Raw genomic sequence first — 20,243 nt, forward strand, 5'->3', positions numbered from 1 at the left:
CACGTGCATAGTCTGAACCTCGTAGCTCTCTCCTCCTCCTCGACCCTCTCCCCGTCCAATCTTGTGTTTCCCTTCCACCATGAAACGCCACCGCACAACTTGATGCCGTCCGGTAGTGCTGTACCCTACCCCCGTGTACTACCACCACCCTCAATGGGATTCCACATGCAAATCTGCATGAAAGAGATGTGAAGGCTAAGGGGTATACCCAATTTGTATAGGTATATAACTATAAAATACCTTATGATTATGTATCATCGAACACCTACTCCTCGAAATGTTGATTGTGATGTACCCCGACCCCCATTACTGTCAACCACCACCTGGTGTTAGTTGTAGCATTCGAAACAACCCGCCTCAGGGTACAATTCGGTGACCCGGCGGGCCGGCGGGCCCGGACTCGGTCCGAGTACTGAGTTCCGAAGTTCGGCCCATCCGTTGGAGCATTTTTACTCAATACCCGCTAGTCGGGTAGTAATGCCATGATCATGATGGCGTACGGTAGGCTGGAACTTATCCTGGCATGGCAGACACCGTACCAGACATCGGGCGGCAGTAGGCTTCATCATGCACTGCAACATCAGTGATTTCTTCATGGCAATTCAAAACTGAAATAAGTCGGTAGTTACGCAACTTGATCTCAGCCACAGAAACAAATGTGACTAGAACTATGCTGATTGTGAAGCCTTTACAAACTTCATGATTAGCTATTGTTTCTGACCGTGAGAAATAGCTGTTATTGAGTTTGCAACTTCGAGTAAAAGAGTTTTCAGCCTGGTGGTTTCACATCAGTGCCGCTGCTGAGATATCTTATTGCAGTTCGATATTTCCTGCTCTGACATTTGAGCACCATAATTCCAGCTACTTGTGATGGTAACATTGTTGTTGACATGTCTCGCAATTGAAGAGAATTTTGCCTCGACAGACTGAGCTTTTATCTGAAGACAAGCTGCAGGAAGTGCAAGAAATCTTGAGAGTATTGCCCATTGCTCACGCTGCTGGCTATTTCCTTATCCTGATCTCCATCTCAGATCCTTGACAAAAAGGGGGAAAACATCATACATTCATCGGATGTGATGACATTGTTTCAAGCCTTGCACTGCAACTTATCGATGAACGAGTTGCAAGAGCATCTCTTGGTATTCAACTCAACTCATCGCCGCTTGACTTGACCTATCTTCAGATTCTCGACCCTCAGTCGAGCGGAGTGATCAAGATCCCAGAGCTGATGCCTTTCATTGCCAAGAGATTGCAAACCCGTGAGACTACAGATCAGCTTATTGTATGTCAAATGCCTCAACAAACAACTGTTCTTCATCATTGACCTCTCAACACAGGATGCCTTCAGGGTCTTCGATAAGGAGAATCGAGGTGGAAGGAGGGTGGTGGTGGGAGAGGAATGCGGTGAGATCATATGCGTCAGGATTGATATCAGGAGAAGAGTTGCGGCACGTTCTCACTCGCTTCGGGGAGCCGATGGATGAGTCGGAAGCCAATGATTACATCGCAGAGGCAGAAGCCAAGTGTCCTGACGTCAGGTGATCTGCTGCTGCTGTGCGCGACTGTCAGACGTGCTGAAGTTTTAGTTGGATGCTCTCAGAGCGAATGGCGAGAAAACTGGGATGATCAACTACCTGGCGTTTATTGGTGTTATGCTTGACTTAAGTGAGGAGGAGATCGCAAGTGCTGGCTTACAATGAAACAATTGAGTAAGAATACCTTCATTCGATCATACAGGAAAACACAATGCAACGCTAACGTCACTTTGTGTGTCAGTGTTTCTAACGCATCAGAGCAGTCGATGTCACAGGGAAGGTGAAAATTGGACGATGCGAGAGAAGTCGCAAAATTTGTACTCGAGGCCACACGAAGGACTGGTGGTATTCGATTCAGTCAGCAGGATGCTTTGACCGTAGTACTCGCACGCGACTGTGCATCCCTTCCTCCAACTTCTTCGCCTTGCAGTCTCGATGTCACTGTCTCAGTCTCAGTCTTCTCTCCATCTCTGTCGTTCCCCGCCATTCGCTTCCTTGGGCTCCTCGCCGAAAAGCATTTTCGCTCCCCCGCTCTCTTCCAAACCCACCCCACCCACCCCAACAAAAAGTCGAAGGTGGGGGGGGGGGGGGGGGGGGGGGGGGGTAGAGTGAGGGGTGCTTTTTAAAAGGAACACTTGTCCAAGTTCTCGGGCAACCGGTCGGCATGCCGCCATGCGGGAGCGTCATAACGGACGTCGAGGACGTGCGGGAGCAGCTCTCTCTCCCCTCCCACCTGCCGCCCAGCGAAGTTGTGCGTCAGGCCTTCGCCTTGATGAAGCTCGACTTGCCAGAAAACCGCAGTGTAGGGTACGCGGCCAGGCGGATGCGGATGCACTTGGAGAGTCGAGCAAAGGAGGAAGAGGAGGATGAGGATGAGGATGAGGAGGAGGAGGAGGATACCTCATACCTCGTCAAGCTTTGCGAGAGTGAACTACATAAGGAGGCTGACAGGACTGATACAACTGAGCAGCTGGTGATGGAGGCCCGGCGCCTCTTATCGCTTCCACGCGATCAGATGGCTGACGAATGTTTCCGTACGATCAAGAATGGTCAGGCTGATCTACAGACGGTGGGTCAAGCCTGCCGTATTCTGCACATCCTGTCAATCAGAGACGAGACAGGAATCAAAATTTACGATGACGGTGTAGTGGACGCGATAGTATCTGTGATGGAAGCGGCTGAAAGAGACCCATCGGTCCTGTTGTCGGCCTGTCTGTTGCTGAGGTCGATCGCAGCTCTTCTGGACAAGCCCGACATCGAGAAACTGTCTCAACGCTTGATCAGAGCGATGAACGACCACAAAGAGCACGAAGAGTTTCAGCTTGTAGCCATGGACTTGATCTCACGCATGGTCCATGACGAGGATTCTGCACTAATCATGGGTGAAATCCCTGGAATCACGTGCTTGATTTCAAGCATGGAGCACCATGCGAATAGTCGAGCCATTCAAGAGAAAGGGTGTGGTGCGTTGGCAACCCTGATATCGCATGATGGTCAAAGCCTGGGATGTTTTGCTGCAGAGCAAGGGATAGATGCTGTCGTTGCAGCAGCGTTCAAGTTTCAAGATTCTCCTTCCATGTACGCTGCAGCAGCCAAGTGCATCTTTTTTTTATCGTCGGCTACCTTCTACTTGAACAGAGTTGCTTCTTGTGGAGGATCAGCGATCGTGTTGAGAGCCATGCGCCTGAACATGAACAATCCTGAAGCGCTCGAGGATGCATGCGGAGCTGTTGCTATCTTGAGCGAGAATGATAGGAACAGGAAGATCATCCTAGAAAGAGATGGTATCACGGCTGTCACTAATGTCATGAAAATGTATTGTACGCAGCCGATCCTCGGCTTAGTGGCCTTGAAAGCGATAAGAAATCTTGCAGTGACTCAGGAGCAAGCGAACAAGTTCTTTCAGATGGGAGGCTTACAGGCTATTGTGCAGATCATGCTTTGCGTGCGAGGATACATAGAAATAGAGTGGGAGGCGTGCAACACTCTGCGCGTGAATTCCTATTTTGCTGGCAGTTTGCTGGCGACAACAGGGGCATTGGGAGCGGCATTGGACGCGATGAAAAGGTATCCCAACAATCCTGATATGCAAATCGTTGTATGCAAGATCATGGGGCATGTTTTATCGGACCCTGAGTGTCTCGAAAGAATCGGAGATGAAGGTGGGGCGGAGGTAGTGATGCAAGCCTTGGAAACACACCTTGAAAACCCTGATGTAGTCGTGTGGGGATGTCACACTATGTTGGGGCTGAGCGTTCGCCTGACACCCAAGATCTCTTTCATGCACTCGCAGCGATGGTCTGAACTGCTGGTGAAGGCCAAGGCGAAGCACGCAAAGCACAAGGAGATCCCGTGGATCTGCCAGGCTGCGATCAAAGCACGGGAAGGCAAGAGGCTCAGCCCGGAGGAGATGCTTCGATTCTTCGAGATCCAGGGGTTTCAGGTTGATCTTAGCAACATGGGGCTGGAGGACATGGATCTGAACTCTTCAGAACAACGAAAATTTTTGATGCGAAAGAGAAGCAAGAAACAAGGAGCACAGGCGCAACCGGCTGAGAACATTCGAGACATTCTCAATGACGATGAGATTCAAAGGATCGTAGCAAGCATTGAGGGAGACGAAAAAGGCGTGGAGAAGAACAATCACAAAAAGAAGAACAAGAAAAAATCGAGTACGGCTGCTTCGCAGGAGCAACGCCCAGGCAAGGACGAGGGTATAGCTGCTTCACAGGGGCAAAGTCAAGGCAAGGGTGAAATTAATAAGGGGCAGCACAACTGCGTTGAGGACAGCATCGACGATCAAGAGGAGAGGATGCGTGGCTTGAGGATAGACGCTGCTTCCGCGGCAGCTGGTGTCAAATCCAAGTCAAAGCGCAAGAAATCAAAAGCAAAGGCTAAGGGCCGAGCGGAGGGGGACAGTGAGTGTGTCATCTGCCTGAGTGAGACGGCAACTCACGCGTACGTTCCCTGCGGACATCAATGCGTTTGTGAAGGTTGCAGCTCTAAGTTCCAACAGAGGTGCCCTGTTTGCAATCAAGAGAGCACAGTCTGCATTCGAATTTGGAAGGATGTCTGAACTGTAAAATTTCACGCCTCGTCGCAAGATATTTCTGATGTACTATCATTGTTTTTCTCGACAATTATTTCCACGAGTAAACAGAGAGAGAGAGCGAAGTCAAATGAGCTTGTACCCCATGAGCCAATAGCGAGCATGTAGTTGAACGAGAAGCTGAAAGATAAGTGTCTTCCAACACGAGGCAGAGATGGATTCAAGAAGAACATGGAAACAAGAAAAATGGCAGGCCGTTGTGATATGCAAGGAAAGCTTGCTGATTGCGGAAGGATTTGGATCCAGCAGGGAAACGAGGTGAGAAGGGGAGGGGGGGGGGGGGGGGGGGGGGGGGGCAAGATGATTTGGAAGTGCTGCAAGCCTTTAATATTTGTATAGAAGTTTCATAATGGACAGCAGTTAAGCTCAGGTTTCCAAAGGGGAGCTCATTTCTTCCCTCTGCCTCTTTACTTGAAAATATGCACGAGATCAGGGGGTTGATCATGCGGCGGGCGGTTGCGGCGGGATGATCAAGGGGATGGTGGAGGTCGAGGAGGTCAAAGGTGTCTTCCTCGTCGAAGCAGGAGGGTGTGAGACTTGAGCTCGCAGTTCGGCAGAAAACTCATCAAGAGCAGCAGAGAGTGGGAGAAGAATGCCGCAGGAGGACTGAGGGGTACTAAGATACACGAGGAGATCGAAGAGGAGCAGGGGCAGGTACTACTGTTGCTGCGGAGAGCGGAAAGGGTAACTCCGCCTCATCGCATTTTAAAACACTGAGGACAGCAACGAGTCGTTTCTCGAAATCAGTCGAATCCACTCGAAGATTCTGGATCTCCCAATTCCCCCGGTCATGAACTCATAGCATCCGAAAGACTCTGAAACGCTGTGCCCTGAGAGTATGACTGTCAAAGATACACCGATCCATCACAGCTTACAGGGTCATCAGTCACGATCTTCTGGTCTCCGTGACCTCCGTATTCCCCAAGTTCCCCCAATCTCCCCAACTTATATTACATAGCCCCCCCAACCTTGCGCACCTCTCCATCCCCAACCTCCAGCACACGCTGCTCTCAGTATAACGAATGTCCTCCACTCAATCCTTCGATCATCTCGATGCTCTCTTCTTGGAGTACGTTGTCCAGGAGCCTCTGTCCAACCATTTCAGCCTGCCCCTTCCAGTCACTCAGCTGCACAAGTGCGATAATGACAGATTCCTGGACTCCGCTTCTACTAGTTTCCTCGACCAAGACTTTGACATCTTTTCAAACGAGGATCTCGTTTTCGAGCACTGCCCTATCATGTTGCAGTGTGATTTGCCCGAACTTGAGCCTGCAAAACGCGAAGCTGCTGTTGAGTGTGCAGTTAAACCTACTCGTGGACCTCCTGCTGTTTTGAATGTTGTGCGAGTCCAGTCACGGCAGTCCTTCTTCCAATCCGACAAGCCCGTCGAGATCACCCTCGAGCGCCTTGCCGAGCACTTCCACGAGAGCCTCGAGGTCGCGGCGGCCAAGATCGGCATCGGCAAGTCGACGATGAAGCTGGTGTGCAGGCAGCTGGGAGTAGAGAAGTGGCCGTACAAGTTCTCAAAGAATCTAGAAGCGAAGGCCTTGAGACGATCAGAACCAAGACTTTCTACACAATCACGCCATTCGGATTCTTCTGATACGGATGGGAGCATCGATGGCGTGTTTTTGTGAAAGACTCGAAAAGTATTTCATAGGTTGAGCCTTGCATTGTATTTTTCCACGATATGTGCAGTTTGTCAATAGAATGTCCTGAAAACACTTTCGAAATAAGCTCAAAAGAATCATTTTCTTTTCCTCTTCAGCTTGATAATAGATGGGCGCGAATCCAGTTTATTTGACCCAGTTTATTAGGCAGCAAAACTGAAAGCAGCCAGTATAGTCGGTAGATTTGCCCTAGCAGCAAAGCCACCGGACTCCCGAGGCTTCGAGTGTGCTTCCAACACCAAACACCGCAGTGACGTCATCAGCGGGAACCCTCTAAATTTTGCTCTCCCGCAGCTGCTGACCCTTTGTCGAAATAGTCTACCCTCCTGCTGAAAAGCCGTGCAAGTGCTTCGAAAAACTCTCTTCTCCTCTTCGTGCAAGCTCTCCAAAAAAAACTCTCCTCCTCTTCGCTGGCGTTGAAGCCTGATAAAAACACAAACTTTCCCGATGATCCGTGGATCATGTCAGAGAGCTGCCCATACAAAATCTTGTACGGATCAAAGAAGGGTATCGCAAGGTCCCAGAGTCCCCTGTTAGCCCGATCTCTTTCCGTACTGCTCGTCGGAAGCTTTCCTGGCCTTTCAGGAGCTGATTCATCAGACTCTGAGAGCCAGCTAATGTCACTTGATCACTGGCAACATTGACATCATCAGGGCCTCTGCCACCCGGGCCGGAAAACCAAGCCTGAAGCCTGTCGGCACTGCCGTCCAGACTCTCGCCGGGGGGCCGGGCAGTCCGGCGGTTCAACCCGGTGACCGTTGAACGGCGTGCGGCCGCCCGCAACGGGTGACAGTTCATGATCATGGCATAGGCTGAGGGCCCGGACGCCGTCGGATGAAGCATCCGTGACTCTGTGAATTAAAGAATTCAGTCCGTCTGTTCCCTTCACAGAGTCACCCGGTGATGTACGCCGGTACTCAGAGTCTGTTCCGAAGTTCTCATTCAACCGGCCGGGCGTTCACGGTGGCACGGTTGGCCCTCTCAGTCTGCCGGGGGCGGCCAGACTCTGCCGACCGGACCGCGGCACTGCGGCACCCGAGACTCTCGGACCGTACGGTCGCCGCCTGTTCCGAACCGTCCGGCCCGCCGGGCCGCGCCCGGCCGCAGGCGCTGTTGGCCCTCTTATTATTTTGAAACCGTGATCGGGTCATCGAGCGATGATCATCGGTGATCGTCACGAGCCCTCCAGCCGTGATTTTACTGAAACGATGCTTGATCCTTCGATTGTTCTTATCACAGCTTCACTTCAGTTCGCAACCTTTGAGTTTCAATTGCTAGATAACGCAACCTTCTGCTTTCAGGAGCTAACCTTGGTTGTCGAAATAAGCTATTTTCGAAGGAAGGTCACGTCAACAAATTCCGCATCCCTTCACCTCAGGATCTATTCCTATGACCACTCTAAGGACGTGGACATACTGAGGCTTTAGGGAAGGGGGACTTCGTGACCTTCGTGACCCCTTCCCTCGCTTCCTTTCAAGTTCTGGTCTGATCTCTTGAAACGAAATCTTGTCTCGAGCAACCAACCCCGCCACTACTAGTCACAGGTCTTCCCCTTCGAACTGGTTGTTTCTCCTACGTCTCGTCCAAAGATGGATTTCTCTGAGTCATCCTTTATTGAATACAACAGCATACTGTCGGAGTATTGCTTCGATGATCGTTGTTTCCTGCCGCTCTCTCACCCTTCAAGACTGCCTATACCAGAGATGGAGGATTTTGTTGCTAGCAATCAGTCATCTACTCTCGAGCAGGATTTGATGAGCGACGAAAATGATATCAAGCATGGTTGGCATTCACACAACCTTGCACGAGCTGAAAACTGCTCAGAAAATTATCAAGAAAAGGGCCATCAGCGTCGTGCCTCTTCTTCGGACAAAACACAAGAAGGAAGAAAGCTGTACGGCACAACACAACACACATTTGCAGTTCGTGTCCAGTCACGGCAGTCCTTCTTCCAATCCGACAAGCCCGTCGAGATCACCCTCGAGCGCCTTGCCGAGCACTTCCACGAGAGCCTCGAGGTCGCGGCGGCCAAGATCGGCATCGGCAAGTCGACGATGAAGCTGGTGTGCAGGCAGCTGGGAGTGGAGAAGTGGCCGTATAAATGCAAAGGAGCTCGAAAGACCAAGGCAGGTCCCAAAAAACTTGTCGGGATGGACTGCATGTTCTGATAGCTGAGGAACATTTCCTTTCAACTTTCACCTTGCTCTTGTATAACAGTAAATTCGCTTTTTGTTTAGCTTGAGTATCATATGATTCAACTTTTGTTTTGTCAAAGTTTAATTTGCCCATCATGAACCGTGGCAACTTCACTGGCCAGCGAGTCAGGCCCTCGCCGCTGGCAGGCTGGCCCGGCCCGCAGGCCCGGCGCACTGCCGCCGCGAGCCGCTGTGACAGTGTCGCGGCCTGGTCTTCGAGGCTTCGCCGAGTCGGCCCAGTGGACTTACATTCTGGGGTCAAACCGCGTTGGTTCTCGTCCCATATTTTCAAGGGGGTGGTGCATGGGAAAATGGGGGTACACGGCGTGTGATTCGCGCAGGTTGAAATTCTGTACTGTTGAAATTCAAACCATGTTCAAAACTGTGATTAAAAGTGATTTTGGATGTTTAGCTTATCGTTTCCTGGTACCTTCTAAAATGTTTTAATTCTACACGCCATCACCCACTACCCCAGTGCGTCTTCCCTCGCCATTCTTCTCTCATGTCGCGAAGCTCTTCTCTGCGGATCCTTGTCTTCAGTGTTTGAGTTTTGTGCGAGCATGTTAGCCCAAGTTGCAGTGACTCGCAGCAGGTGACTCTCATCAACATCTCTCTTCGTCAAACCCTCTGCGTCGGTTGGTGAAAATGTTATTATGCCATAATCTGTTTCAAAGTCTGGATCATATTTTTGAACGCATCCATGGAAGGGGACGAGTAAACCACGAACACACACGAGCATGAAGAGACTCTCAAGTATTTTGTGAGAGGAGAAGGTGCAAATGAACTCGTTCCATCACACAGGTATGGAGTTCTTCTGTGGATTGTTCATTTTCTAATCGTTGTGCACAGGTAGCAAAAGCCTGGCGATGTTGAGAACTAGATTCTGCATGCTTGTAGCTGAAGCGTATTGCAAAAGTCCAAGAGCTTTATTCCATGCAGACTTTCATCTTTATGTGCTGGATGGAATATCATATTTATGAGAGATGCTTCACTGTGCCACATGACTTGTTCAGATCATGTTTGAACTTCTCCGCCTTTGAATGATGCATCTCTTGTTGCATGACTTCAAAACACTTTGTGAAGATGCATAGTCTTGTATATATCCATGTCCACATGCTCAAAGCCTTGCCTCTTTGTGACAAACAAGATTGAAACCTCTTCAAGACAGCAAACTCAACCGCACGGTGTTGGATGGCAGTGCACCTACAGCATGTGCTTCCATTCTGTTGTGCGCGCAGTTGGAGAAGTTCCATATGACATTGTGGTTGTCATTATCATTGTCTGGGAGTCCGTGTCAATTTGCTGATAGTTCGACATCCTGAGATAAACGCTTCGAATGAATAATAAATGTCAAATCAGATATCACCTCCAACCTTGATTCTACATTAATGTCAGTCTGGTTGCAACGCACAATGGATTCTTGCATGCCAGCTTACAAGCTTGAGTCTTGATCCCTGATATGATCTGAGGCTTAATTGGACGTCAAAAGCTCCACCATTAGGGAAGCCAAGCAAAGTTGATGTATTTCAGCAAATATGCAAACATGCAAATAACCTGAATGAGGAGAGTTTGAAGAGAGGAGGGAAGAATCAACAAGAGCGTCGTGAGAGTCAAGTAATTGGCATATTTCAAAGAAGCAGAAGTCATCAAAGTTGTTCTGATGATGTGAAGCAACGATGTATCGAAGCGTACAGAAGATTTGCCGTGCCGAGGAGGGAGTCAAGTGAGATGTGATTGCACCTTAATTAAGCGGACTCGTCATTATCTTACAGATTATCTTATTCAGTTCACTTTTCAGATAAAGTACATTACTCTGAGAGCCCAGAAGTCTTGAAGAGAAATTGATGATACGATTGACTTAGTCGTTGGAAATGTAGGATGACGAACTCATGCAGCCTTGATCCACTTCTACAAGATCACCATGTCAGAATATGTGCTGGATTCTTGATGCCAATGGTACCTTGCGATCATGTTCTTACTTGGCGGTTCTTCACCTGTGCTCATGGTGGCAGCTCGCTGACCTTGCTGCTGTGCTCGCCCGGCGGCTCAGCATGACGGCTCGGAGTGCGATTAGACGATGGGAATGATGGGAGCGTTTCCCCACCCTCATTGATAGGGTGGGTCATCAAAATTGTTTTAGATAGTACAAATTAGCAGTTATGAACCGTTACTCAGTACAACTGTTTGTACCACGGATTCGAATAAACAATTCATTGCCGTTAAAACAAATGGACACGCCAGTTCAAAATTTGAAGCACCCCTACCACTGATATTACCGAGCAACACCCCTCAAAAAACATGGGGTACACTACCACCGGTATCCTATGAGAACAGCATACGCATTCCTCTTTTGCGTTAATAAAGACCAACGCGGTTTGACCCCAGAATGTTATCCGACTCGATGAGACGCTGCCCGGCCTCCGTGGCAGGCTGCTGACACGGTTGCTGAGTGCGCCGCGGCGCCTCCGAGGCCGTACGGTAGTCACCGTGACGGTGGCCGCAGGGCAGGCTCCGAGCCAGCGGCCTGGCCGCAGCGGCTGCGCAGCCGGGGGCGGGCATCCTCAGGAGAATCTTTACTCAGGCTGCCCCCAGGGCCCGAGCTGACTCAGTGAGGACTCATTTTGAGTGACCGCCGGGCGGCCCGGCCCGGCCTTCAGTCAGTGCCGTCAGTTCAGTAGCCGGGCGCCGCGAGGATCGTCTGACGAACCCCGAAACTTCTCGAAGCATCAATTCACCACCACCGGTTCTTGATTGTCCTAGGACAAAAAAAAAGAGTGGGGTGTAGACTCAGATTTTGGGGGTACGGTACTGGGGTGTCTGTGGTTAGGAAGTAAGGGTATCATGTTATAGCAATTATCATAGACTACGAATTATGAAATACCCAGTGAGAGCTGCCTTGTTCTTCTAATTTTCTGGTAGACCCTTCAGGGTCAGAATCCTACCACCACCCCTTGCACCCTTATACGCTTGTCAGCACCCTGCGAAAGCGGATCAACGTACAGGGCATTCACACACCCGTACCGCGTTTCGTTCACCCTACCCACCCCTAAACTATTACGAAAGCCCAGTATACCACCGTACCAGGACCATCCTCTTTCACACTACCCCTGGATTCCATGAATCGACATCAGAGGGTACCTTCGGGGCAAAGGTAGGGTCCATATGTGAGTTGAAACAAGGTGTGTGCGCGGGGATTTGAGGGGTACTGGATGTTTGCTACAAAGATGACGGTGTGTTCCAGGGTGGGGTATCTTACAAGGTGAACAGCTGCAAGACCACGGGGTGGTGTTTTCAGAGGGGGTGGGTACCTGGTGGGGCATTTGCCGGTGGGGTACAGCAAAGCGAAGCTCTGAGGTGTCCAAAGCAAGCATGTCGTCCCTCAACAAGAAGCAGCTCAAAGATGTTGACGTAAGCGGAAAGAGAGTCTTCATCCGTGTCGACTTCAACGTCCCCCAGGACAAGGCCGATCCTTCCAAGATCACCAACAATGCCCGCATTGTTGGAGCCCTTCCGTCCATCAAGCACTGCTTGGAGAAGGGTGCGAAGTCCGTGGTCCTTGCCTCCCACTTGGGTCGCCCTGATGGAGCTCGTATCGAGAAGTACTCCCTTGCCCCAGTAGCCAAGGAGCTTTCTAAGCTTCTTGACAAGGAGGTCAAGTTCCTTAATGACTGTGTCGGCGCGGAGGTCGAGGCTGCTTGCGCTGATCCAGCTCCTGGAAGTGTGATCCTGCTTGAGAATGTTCGCTTCCATGTTGAGGAAGAGGGCAAGGGAGAGGTCAATGGAGAGAAGATCAAGGCTGATCCTGCTAAGGTGAAGGATTTCCGCGCTTCCCTCCGAAAGCTTGCGGACGTTTACGTGTCCGATGCCTTCGGAACTGCACACAGGGCCCACAGCTCCATGGTTGGCGAGGGTTATGATGTCAAATGCGCTGGCTTCTTGGTTGCTAAAGAGCTCGAGAACTTCAGCAAGGTGTTGGACAATCCAACTAAACCTGTTCTTGCTATTCTTGGTGGTGCCAAGGTGTCGGACAAGATTCAACTTATCAAGAACATGATCCCTAAGGTCGACAAGATGATCATCGGAGGGGGAATGGCCTACACCTTTTTGAAGGTAGGGTAAATCCCTTCTGATTGATGCTTTTCTGACTTATGACTTCTCCAGGTTCTGGACAAGATGGAGATCGGAACTTCCCTGTACGACGAGGAGGGAGCCAAGATTGTTCCAGAGGTATGCAATCCGATCGTGGTGTGTTTCGAGATGACAGAATTGGTAGATTATGTCCTTGGCCAAGGAGAAGAACGTTGAGATTGTGCTTCCTGTTGATTTTGTCGTCTCCTCGAAGTTTGGAGAGGACGGCGAAATTGGAACTGCCACCAAGGCGGAGGGCATCAAGGCCGGGTATGAGAGTGTTCATTCTTGTTGCTTTTCGCAGTTCCCTGACCTGGCTATATTGGCAGCTTTATGGGACTGGATTGCGGACCTGAATCCATCAAGAAGAACAGGGAGGCGATCATGAGCTCGAAGACCATCATCTGGAATGGACCTATGGGTGTTTTCGAGATGTCAAAGTTCGAGGGTGGAACCAAGGCTATGATGGACGACATGGTAAGGGCCACATACTGTCACTCGAAGACTTTGAGAGCTGATTTCTCACTCCAGGTTGAGGCAACTAGCAAGGGTGTCTTGACGGTGATCGGAGGTGGAGACACCGCAACTTGCTGCGTGAAGTACAACACTGAAGACAAGGTCTCTTTCGTTTCCACTGGTGGTGGAGCATCTTTGGAGCTCTTGGAGGGCAAGGTAGACGATACCTGTGTTGATGGGTGTTTGTTCACTCTCTGCAGGTTCTTCCAGGTGTTTCCGCTCTCTCCGACGCCTAATTTCGCTGTACTGCCAAGTTGTAACTGTTGCTTAGTAAACCTCCTTGATCGATTTGGTGTCAAGCGTGAATGATTTCTGTTACTTATGTAATGTACAAGAAGAATGAGAACAGTAATTTAACTTCCTCGTTGCTTGCTGAAAACAACATGATCCTACACTGCTGAGTAATCCGCAAAATAATATCAAGGCTTTGAATCATGTATTCACCAGTTTTTCAATCAACATACGGTCACCCCTGTCTTGCCTTTCTCGTCATCATGTTAGGCCTGTAGTGCCCATGCTTTCAAACTCAATTTTTCACATCGTTTGTCACGGATTGATATCAACCAAAGTCACTTGAACTATCACACTTTCCCATAATGTGCCACCAGCTCGCGCTTTTCCTGCTGAAAGCTCACCTCATGATTGGGTCATTTGCGAACAAACCTGTTCACTTTCTCCTGTCGCAAGCTTGATTGACTCAGAACCCTTTGAAGGTTCATCTTTCGAGCAAAAAGATCGCTTGAGTCATCTGTTTATAGCAAGTCACTACTCCTGCTGCAGTCAAGGTCCATCATTACCTCGTTTTCCTCCCCAGTCATTTTGTCTCAGCATTCGTCTAATATCTCGAGCAAAGAGATGACCCACTTCTGCCTTTACAAACTGCATCTTTTCTGATATCGCAGTCTTGTTCCCAAGGAACTCGGCTGAAAGAGGTGCCCAAGACGAGCCGCTTGCAATGGGCTTCAAGGTGTCACACCTGATTTTGTATACCAAAGGGCAGCCAGACGGAACATCGAGATTTTCTTCCGCTCACATTCAGCTAGGGAGATGAGAAGAATCTTTACCTATGTCACTGTCAGATATGTCATCCAGAATCTTTGCAAGCAGTCTGACAATATTTCCTGATGACAAGGCAGTGAGATTTTGTCACTGCAAGCAAAGAAACCTACCGTGCGTGACAAGAAGAATCGATTTCCCTGCTCTAAGAAGCGGCTTGATTTCCTCTTCCCACGTTGGCAACACCTAGCCTTTCTAAAACAACAGAAGCGCGAGCATGTCATCCGTACCCTAAACATGGCTTCATGCAGACTTTCACCCAATGGCAGGTCGTTCTCATTGATATCGTGCATTTGCCAGTACCTGGATAGTTGCAGTCAACATCGAGTTTATTACATTTCATATGATGAAATCCTGCCCATTACACGAATCATGCATATCATCATGTATCAGACATATCAGCAAAGAATACTGGCATACTTTGTGTCATGCCCAGGCCAGCAAGGATGGGATTTGTTTAGCAGAGGAGGAGGATAAGAATATCCCCTACGAAACTTCTGTACTCTCTCCCTGCCAAAATCCAAGGCGGCAACTTTCTTGTTCAGGCCAGTCAACGCTCCATCGTGGCGCTCGTTCAAGCGCCATCTACAGTCAGTGGGGATCCATAGCTGGTTGAGCTCTTCTAGTACGATGTAACATGTTTTAACTGCTCGTTGAAGAACACTGGTGAACGCAACGTCGAACTTGAGATTATTTTCACGACACAACTTTCCAGCCTTGTGCGCATCTTTCAATCCCTGGTCACTCAGTGGCACATCAACCCAGGAAGTAAACCTGCATGGTAGCCTTTAGATTTTATGCAACCATCTCCTCAATACCCTTCTACCCCCTTCCATGCCCCTTCGCAGCCTCGCCCCCTCTTCAAACTAGGACCTGTTGTCTTGATTCCATATGCTCTGCCCATGTCGCACCATGACAAGGGTTGCGGTGGCAGGAGTTCCATCAATCCATCGCTCCTCACATGTCGAGCCATCACTGCCTGCGAGTCTCAAGAGTGCCAGGGCTACGAGGAGCCATGCAGACGCGCAGGCGGTTCCAATCAGACGCATTCCTACATCATTGTGGCTCGCCCCGATCCCTCCTCCCGCGGGGCGGGCCCGGCAACTGAGTCCATCCCGGATTATTTGAAATCTCCTCTCACGATTTGAAATTAACTGGAAGAAGGCAGATTGATAGTATAAGTTTGATGGGGTGGGGTACAAAGGGCCGGACAGTTCGTCTGCTTTCGGTGTTGTATCTCTATGGTGGGGTAGTGTAATATTACTCCAGGGGTAGGGTGGTCACGAAGAGCCAAGCCATGGCAAGTTGGAGGAGGGACGCAGGGCGCTCCGCTATGATGGTAGCGGGAGCTGCGCTTCTGGTCCTTCTAGCTTCCATCCATATACTGTCAAGAAAGGTGAGGACTTGCTTGTTCAGTATGGAGAGGCTCTGCATTGTAAACAGAGGAGGACATCGGTGGAGATGATATTCTTTGCCTTGACTTTCACAATGCAGGCAACCAAGAAAGTTGCGCTCGCCGATTTGATAGACCCTGATGGTGTTAACCCTCAACGCCTAATGGATGCCATGTCGGACTTGAAAGCTGATGTGAAGATGGGCACTAGCACTGCCAGAAATCTCATCGGGAAGGCTAAGAAGTTGATGGACAAACGACTTTCGATCATCGTGGATACACAGACCCTCAAGACTGGAGGGCTACCAGGCCCCCCGGGACCGCAAGGCCGCAAAGGAAAACCAGGATACCAGGGTGCAATCGGTGCAGAGGGAGATCGTGGCCCTGATGGGCCTCAAGGTCCTAAGGGGGAAACCGGATATCCTGGACCCCAAGGACTCCGCGGGGACACAGGCCCAATAGGAGAGCAGGTTCCTCGCCATTGCTCACCTGATATCTCCTCTCAACATCTATGCAGGGTGATCGTGGAGTGAAGGGTGAGACTGGCCCTCCAGGCTTCCCAGGCCCCCCAGGCCCCCGCGGGCAACTTGGAACTCCTGGAAAGAGAGGCCCCCGAGGCCCAAGAGGACAAGCTGGATACCAGGGCAACCGTGGCGCAGTGGTTATCAGAAAATTTCTACTTTCATTGCTTGCTCATGTCGTTTGATACGCAGGGAGTCCCTGGAATTCCGGGCCGTCGTGGACCTAAGGGTACTTGGGATGTTATAGATGCGACGCAGCGGTGTAAGGAGATCGGAGGAAGCATTTACAAAGGAGTTTGCTTGAAGAAGTCTATTCTCATCGGGAATGGAGACGACATCCCTCTTGGCTGCAACCCAATCAGACCAGCGGTCCAGTGGGACTGGGACGACGTCTCTAACATTGCGAGGCTGTTTCAGTCAAAAACGACATGGTGCTTATTTTCATCTTTTCGGATTCTCCCATCCGTGACTTGTTTGGAGTAGGGGTCTTGGCTTGAAGTCACCTGGAAATAACGGAGGCTCCTGCACCAATTTCATGGCGATTATGAGCTTCACGTACAGGTATGTCTGCGGCGTCTTTGCTTGAAGGGACTGATTTGGTTGCAGGTGGGATTCTAACGACTTGTACGTGCAACGAAATGTTTTTAGCTACCAACCACCTACGAATTGGGGGGGTGGCTGGTAATGGCTTTGACATTTGACGGAATGATGGTTCCACTCACATTGTACTACAGGTCTTGCTATGTCTGTCCTGGGTCAGGCTGCACTGCAATTTACGCATGCAATATCGATTAAATAAGACAGTCATATCGAGTAGCCCTCGGCTGTTGTAGTGTTCTTTTGGTTTTTTGGTTCTTGATGGTTAAAGTGCGTATGAAATGGGAATCAGCTGAACGCAACGATTGTTACTACTTCGGGTCATAGATTTTCTTGCCGGCCCAACGTTTCTCTTCTGTAAAGCTGCAAGATAGAATTGAAAACTAGTGCGTCCGAGTGGTGAAAAGTGTGCACTTCCTGAATGTGAGAGGCATCTTTATGGCATTGAGATCCTGCTGTTTGACAGTGACGACAGTTGAGGAAATGTGATAACAGTAGTTAGAACGGGGCCACATGATCGGAGGCCGACCAAAAGATATCAATGCAAGATTGAAAGGCAACACGCCAGACGCTTCCGATCAACCCACGCGCTGTCTGTCTGTCGAGCGTAACTGACATTTCAGTCCATACGGAATCCTTCGCCGCAAACTTTCAGGTTGAATAGAACACAATGTCGTTGGTGACCACAAGAGCATTCTCGAGGGAGTGACAAGGATCGTTTCCAAGTGCAAACATCAATTGTCTACCTGACCAAGCTTGTCCAGCTGAGTGGATGCAGTGAAGTCTTACATGCATCCTGCTAGGAAGCGAGACACGCGAGCAATCTTTAGTCCTGGCACTTTGCAACATGCAGCAAGTCAAACCGACTTGGTCGCATCCATATTTGGGAACAGCTAAGTGGTGAAGTTTTAGTTCATTACAACGTTCTTCTCACTAGTCTGCAGCAGTTGTCAAGTACACCATGCAGACATAAAGAGATGACTTGCTCTAATTCACTCAAATCAATCTCGCAATGAGATCCGTGATTCTTTTCTATATCAAACAATCCCTTTGTGTACTCCACGGACTCCCCCAACCCTCCCTCTCTCTCCAGCACCCTTCCTGCCTCCCTCCCTCCTTCTCATCCATCCATCATTTCGTCCCCAAATACTCCCGAATCCTAGCTTCATCATCCTTATTCAAACTTACACGTAGCAATTTCCAGCAGAATCTCGGACTTCGGCAACGCTCATTGGCGCTACAAATCTTCTTGACCTGCTCCTCCTCATGCTCCTCCTCCCCGCAAGAAGACGAGGACAGGACTTCGTTCTCGTCAGCGCCATGATGTAGCTGCTAGGCCACTGTCTTCTGTCCCTCTCCCCGAGGCCGACTCTCCTCGGCTCTGAGCCCGATCAAGCAGCCCCTGCGGCGCCGTCGTGCCTGATATCCTGCTTCTGATTTTCGAGGACGAAATGGACTCATTGCTCGAGCCAGCAGCGCTGATACCACAAGAAAATGCCCAGCCACGGCGCGAGTGCCTCAGCCTCGGCTCTCCCGAGAACTGGAAAGCTCGCAGCCAACACCGCAGAGCAACTTCCAAGCACCAATGCGACAAGCGAGATCGCCCTTGAGCGCCTCGCCGAGCACTTCCACGAGAGCCTCGAGGTCGCAGCGGCCAAGTTCGGCATCGGCAAGTCGACGATCATCGGAAGCTGGTGTGCAGGCAACTGGGAGTAGAGAAGTGGCCGTACCATTGAAGTTTAGACGGGCCAAGGGCAGTAAGGGAAGACATCGAACGGGCCACATTGGAGGCCAGAAGAGTCTTCGACGGGCACGAAGGGGAGCGGATCATCGGATGGTACTCGGTTATCCGGTCAGTGTGTGTTTTCAAGCCTTGTACGGGACGGTTTCAATAGTCGGAGAAGCCTCGCATATACATTTGATCAAGTTTTCAAGTGCCGTGTGGCCTTGACTTGTATGATGAGCCGTCCAGCAAGGGCCTTGACGAGTCTTAGACTCTCCGACTGGCTCGGAGATCCGATGATGCCGTACGGTACGGTACTTGGCAGCCTCGACCATCGGACCGGCGAGCAACTTGAAAGTGAGGCGGGTCGGGTGGAAGGTTTGACTAGCTGTTTGACTAGCCCTTGAGTAACCAGAGGGGCGTTTGAGGGAGGATGGAGGCAAAGAAGGAGCACACAGCAAGTAGGATGGATCTTGCTTCTGTGCTGCTTCCCATCTGACTCGTGATGATCTGCAGGAGCGAAACACTTCGCAATCTCTCCCCCGGGTTTGAACCCGTTTGATCACGACGATTGTGAAGGGGTGGAGGATATGAGATGTGCGTCGATATCCCTTGTACAATCTCCCTGCCATGCTGAAAATGACTCTGCAGATGAGGTAGCCATAGACAAGTTGGCCATAAGGGACCGTCTGAAGCAGTACCTGTTCAACTGTTCCCATGTACCTCATCCCCAAGATGCGCAGCTTTCCTCCAACACGGCAGCATCCAGACCTGACAGCCTGAACCCCCTGAAAGAAGAGATTGCTCATGCCATCTCTGACCGCATCCCAGTCAAGAAGATCGCTGCCATGGTTAACGACCAGATCCTGCATATCCGGGAAGAATGCACGAGAGCGGTAGACAGACACTCAGTACAAGTTGCGGACGTGAGGGAAGGAGGGGGGAATAACAGGAAGACAATCAACAAGTCTATGGAAGCAAGTAGCGAAAATGGTGAGGAGAGCGCCGGGCCTGCAAGTTTGATGGATGTGTCGGAGTACATGGCGAAGTTGAGCGACATGGGGCTTGTTCCAGACGTCATCGACGAGGAGGGGGCAGTTCAGGTCAGCCATGATGGGATGCCGGCCCCGTGGTTATGATACCTTACAGCTGTTTTCTCGTCGAGTAGCTGAGAAGCACGGAGATCAGATCTCCCAGGAGGATTTTGAGATGCTGGTGAACATGATGGTTGAGGACAAGGTAGGTTTTACTTGCTTCACCCTGACTTGTCATGGAGTGCAATGATACGACTTGTATTTTCCTCTAACACACTCACCAGAGCTCCATGATGGACGAGGCGTACGCACGACAAGTAGCGCAGGCGGTAGCCGAAGGATACTCGGAGACCCTGACTGACATTCTGAGGCAGGAGATGAATCACAGACAAACTCCCGTCGCAGTAGCAGGAGACATGTCTATTCACGCCGTTGGAGATCGGCACGAGCTTGTCAGAGAGAGAAACAGAAGTACTGAGTTGTCTCCCTTTGCTGTCGTTATGACTGCCTTGTTCGCGTGCAACATAGGAATCCAAGAGCGAAGAAACGCGAGGAGAGAGCAGTCGGAGAAGCTTCGAACGGAGGCGATGCAGGAGGAGCTGAGGGAGAAACACCTGAGGATGAAATCGATCTTGAAGGCTGTGGTGATGATGATTCAATTCCACCTAGATGGCGATGATTGTTGAATGCTGCATGGCAGAAGTCCGGCGATCTCAATGCAACGAGTGAGCTGGAGGTTCTCCTGGCTGACGATCTGTCAGAGTGA

The 20,243-nt window shown here is 50.3% G+C and overlaps 8 protein-coding genes across 8 annotated transcripts; 7 read left to right on the top strand and 1 right to left on the bottom strand.

Moving 5' to 3' along the window:
• Nucleotides 1-1,076: 1,076 nt before the first annotated feature.
• Nucleotides 1,077-1,700, top strand: GUITHDRAFT_131761 (hypothetical protein; the record flags this gene model as incomplete). The annotated part of the gene is given in 5 exon segments (XM_005841651.1): nt 1,077-1,139; nt 1,184-1,282; nt 1,338-1,404; nt 1,424-1,538; nt 1,601-1,700. The coding sequence occupies 5 exon segments, from the start codon at nt 1,077-1,079 to the stop codon at nt 1,698-1,700; spliced, it is 444 nt and encodes a 147-aa protein (XP_005841708.1).
• Nucleotides 1,701-2,199: 499 nt separating this feature from the next.
• Nucleotides 2,200-5,553, top strand: GUITHDRAFT_131762 (hypothetical protein; the record flags this gene model as incomplete). The annotated part of the gene is made up of 5 exons (XM_005841652.1): nt 2,200-4,453; nt 4,838-4,902; nt 5,078-5,140; nt 5,194-5,298; nt 5,515-5,553. The coding sequence occupies 5 exons, from the start codon at nt 2,200-2,202 to the stop codon at nt 5,551-5,553; spliced, it is 2,526 nt and encodes an 841-aa protein (XP_005841709.1).
• Nucleotides 5,554-5,619: 66 nt separating this feature from the next.
• On the top strand, nt 5,620-6,367 carry GUITHDRAFT_149839 (hypothetical protein). Its single transcript, XM_005841653.1, has one exon. The coding sequence runs from the start codon at nt 5,667-5,669 to the stop codon at nt 6,279-6,281; it is 615 nt and encodes a 204-aa protein (XP_005841710.1). The 5' UTR covers nt 5,620-5,666; the 3' UTR covers nt 6,282-6,367.
• Nucleotides 6,368-8,017: 1,650 nt separating this feature from the next.
• Nucleotides 8,018-8,482, top strand: GUITHDRAFT_99385 (hypothetical protein; the record flags this gene model as incomplete). Its single annotated transcript, XM_005841654.1, has 1 exon — nt 8,018-8,482. The coding sequence occupies one exon, from the start codon at nt 8,018-8,020 to the stop codon at nt 8,480-8,482; it is 465 nt and encodes a 154-aa protein (XP_005841711.1).
• Nucleotides 8,483-11,869: 3,387 nt separating this feature from the next.
• On the top strand, nt 11,870-13,442 carry GUITHDRAFT_149840 (hypothetical protein). The gene is made up of 6 exons (XM_005841655.1): nt 11,870-12,619; nt 12,671-12,736; nt 12,783-12,907; nt 12,967-13,114; nt 13,169-13,309; nt 13,354-13,442. Exons 1-6 carry the CDS (start codon nt 11,879-11,881, stop codon nt 13,387-13,389), a joined length of 1,257 nt encoding a protein of 418 aa, XP_005841712.1. The 5' UTR covers nt 11,870-11,878; the 3' UTR covers nt 13,390-13,442.
• Nucleotides 13,443-13,933: 491 nt separating this feature from the next.
• On the bottom strand, nt 13,934-15,258 carry GUITHDRAFT_63186 (hypothetical protein; the record flags this gene model as incomplete). The annotated part of the gene is made up of 6 exons (XM_005841656.1): nt 13,934-14,175; nt 14,218-14,274; nt 14,323-14,395; nt 14,440-14,512; nt 14,630-14,983; nt 15,083-15,258. 6 exons carry the CDS (start codon nt 15,256-15,258, stop codon nt 13,934-13,936), a joined length of 975 nt encoding a protein of 324 aa, XP_005841713.1.
• A 245-nt stretch (nt 15,259-15,503) lies between these two features.
• Nucleotides 15,504-17,006, top strand: GUITHDRAFT_160509 (hypothetical protein; the record flags this gene model as incomplete). The annotated part of the gene is made up of 7 exons (XM_005841657.1): nt 15,504-15,605; nt 15,704-16,072; nt 16,120-16,263; nt 16,316-16,554; nt 16,607-16,684; nt 16,730-16,804; nt 16,858-17,006. 7 exons carry the CDS (start codon nt 15,507-15,509, stop codon nt 16,916-16,918), a joined length of 1,065 nt encoding a protein of 354 aa, XP_005841714.1. The 3' UTR covers nt 16,919-17,006.
• A 1,208-nt stretch (nt 17,007-18,214) lies between these two features.
• Nucleotides 18,215-20,243, top strand: GUITHDRAFT_99388 (hypothetical protein; the record flags this gene model as incomplete). Its single annotated transcript, XM_005841658.1, has 9 exons — nt 18,215-18,432; nt 18,474-18,572; nt 18,715-18,752; nt 18,960-19,040; nt 19,095-19,546; nt 19,593-19,682; nt 19,762-19,806; nt 19,852-20,121; nt 20,178-20,243. 9 exons carry the CDS (start codon nt 18,215-18,217, stop codon nt 20,241-20,243), a joined length of 1,359 nt encoding a protein of 452 aa, XP_005841715.1.

The sequence above is a fragment of the Guillardia theta genome (genome assembly GCF_000315625.1).
Source record: "Guillardia theta CCMP2712 unplaced genomic scaffold GUITHscaffold_2, whole genome shotgun sequence".
In the NCBI taxonomy this organism is placed as follows: domain Eukaryota; class Cryptophyceae; order Pyrenomonadales; family Geminigeraceae; genus Guillardia; species Guillardia theta.

What these genes read in the sequence shown, in the direction of transcription:
- GUITHDRAFT_149840 (XM_005841655.1), top strand. Translation starts at nt 11,879, where the DNA reads ATGTCGTCCCTCAACAAGAAGCAGCTCAAAGATGTTGACGTAAGCGGA. An exon ending in TGGCCTACACCTTTTTGAAG is followed by an intron (nt 12,620 to 12,670) that starts GTAGGGTAAATC and finishes TGACTTCTCCAG; the next exon opens with GTTCTGGACAAGATGGAGAT. An exon ending in GAGCCAAGATTGTTCCAGAG is followed by an intron (nt 12,737 to 12,782) that starts GTATGCAATCCG and finishes CAGAATTGGTAG; the next exon opens with ATTATGTCCTTGGCCAAGGA.
- GUITHDRAFT_149839 (XM_005841653.1), top strand. Translation starts at nt 5,667, where the DNA reads ATGTCCTCCACTCAATCCTTCGATCATCTCGATGCTCTCTTCTTGGAG.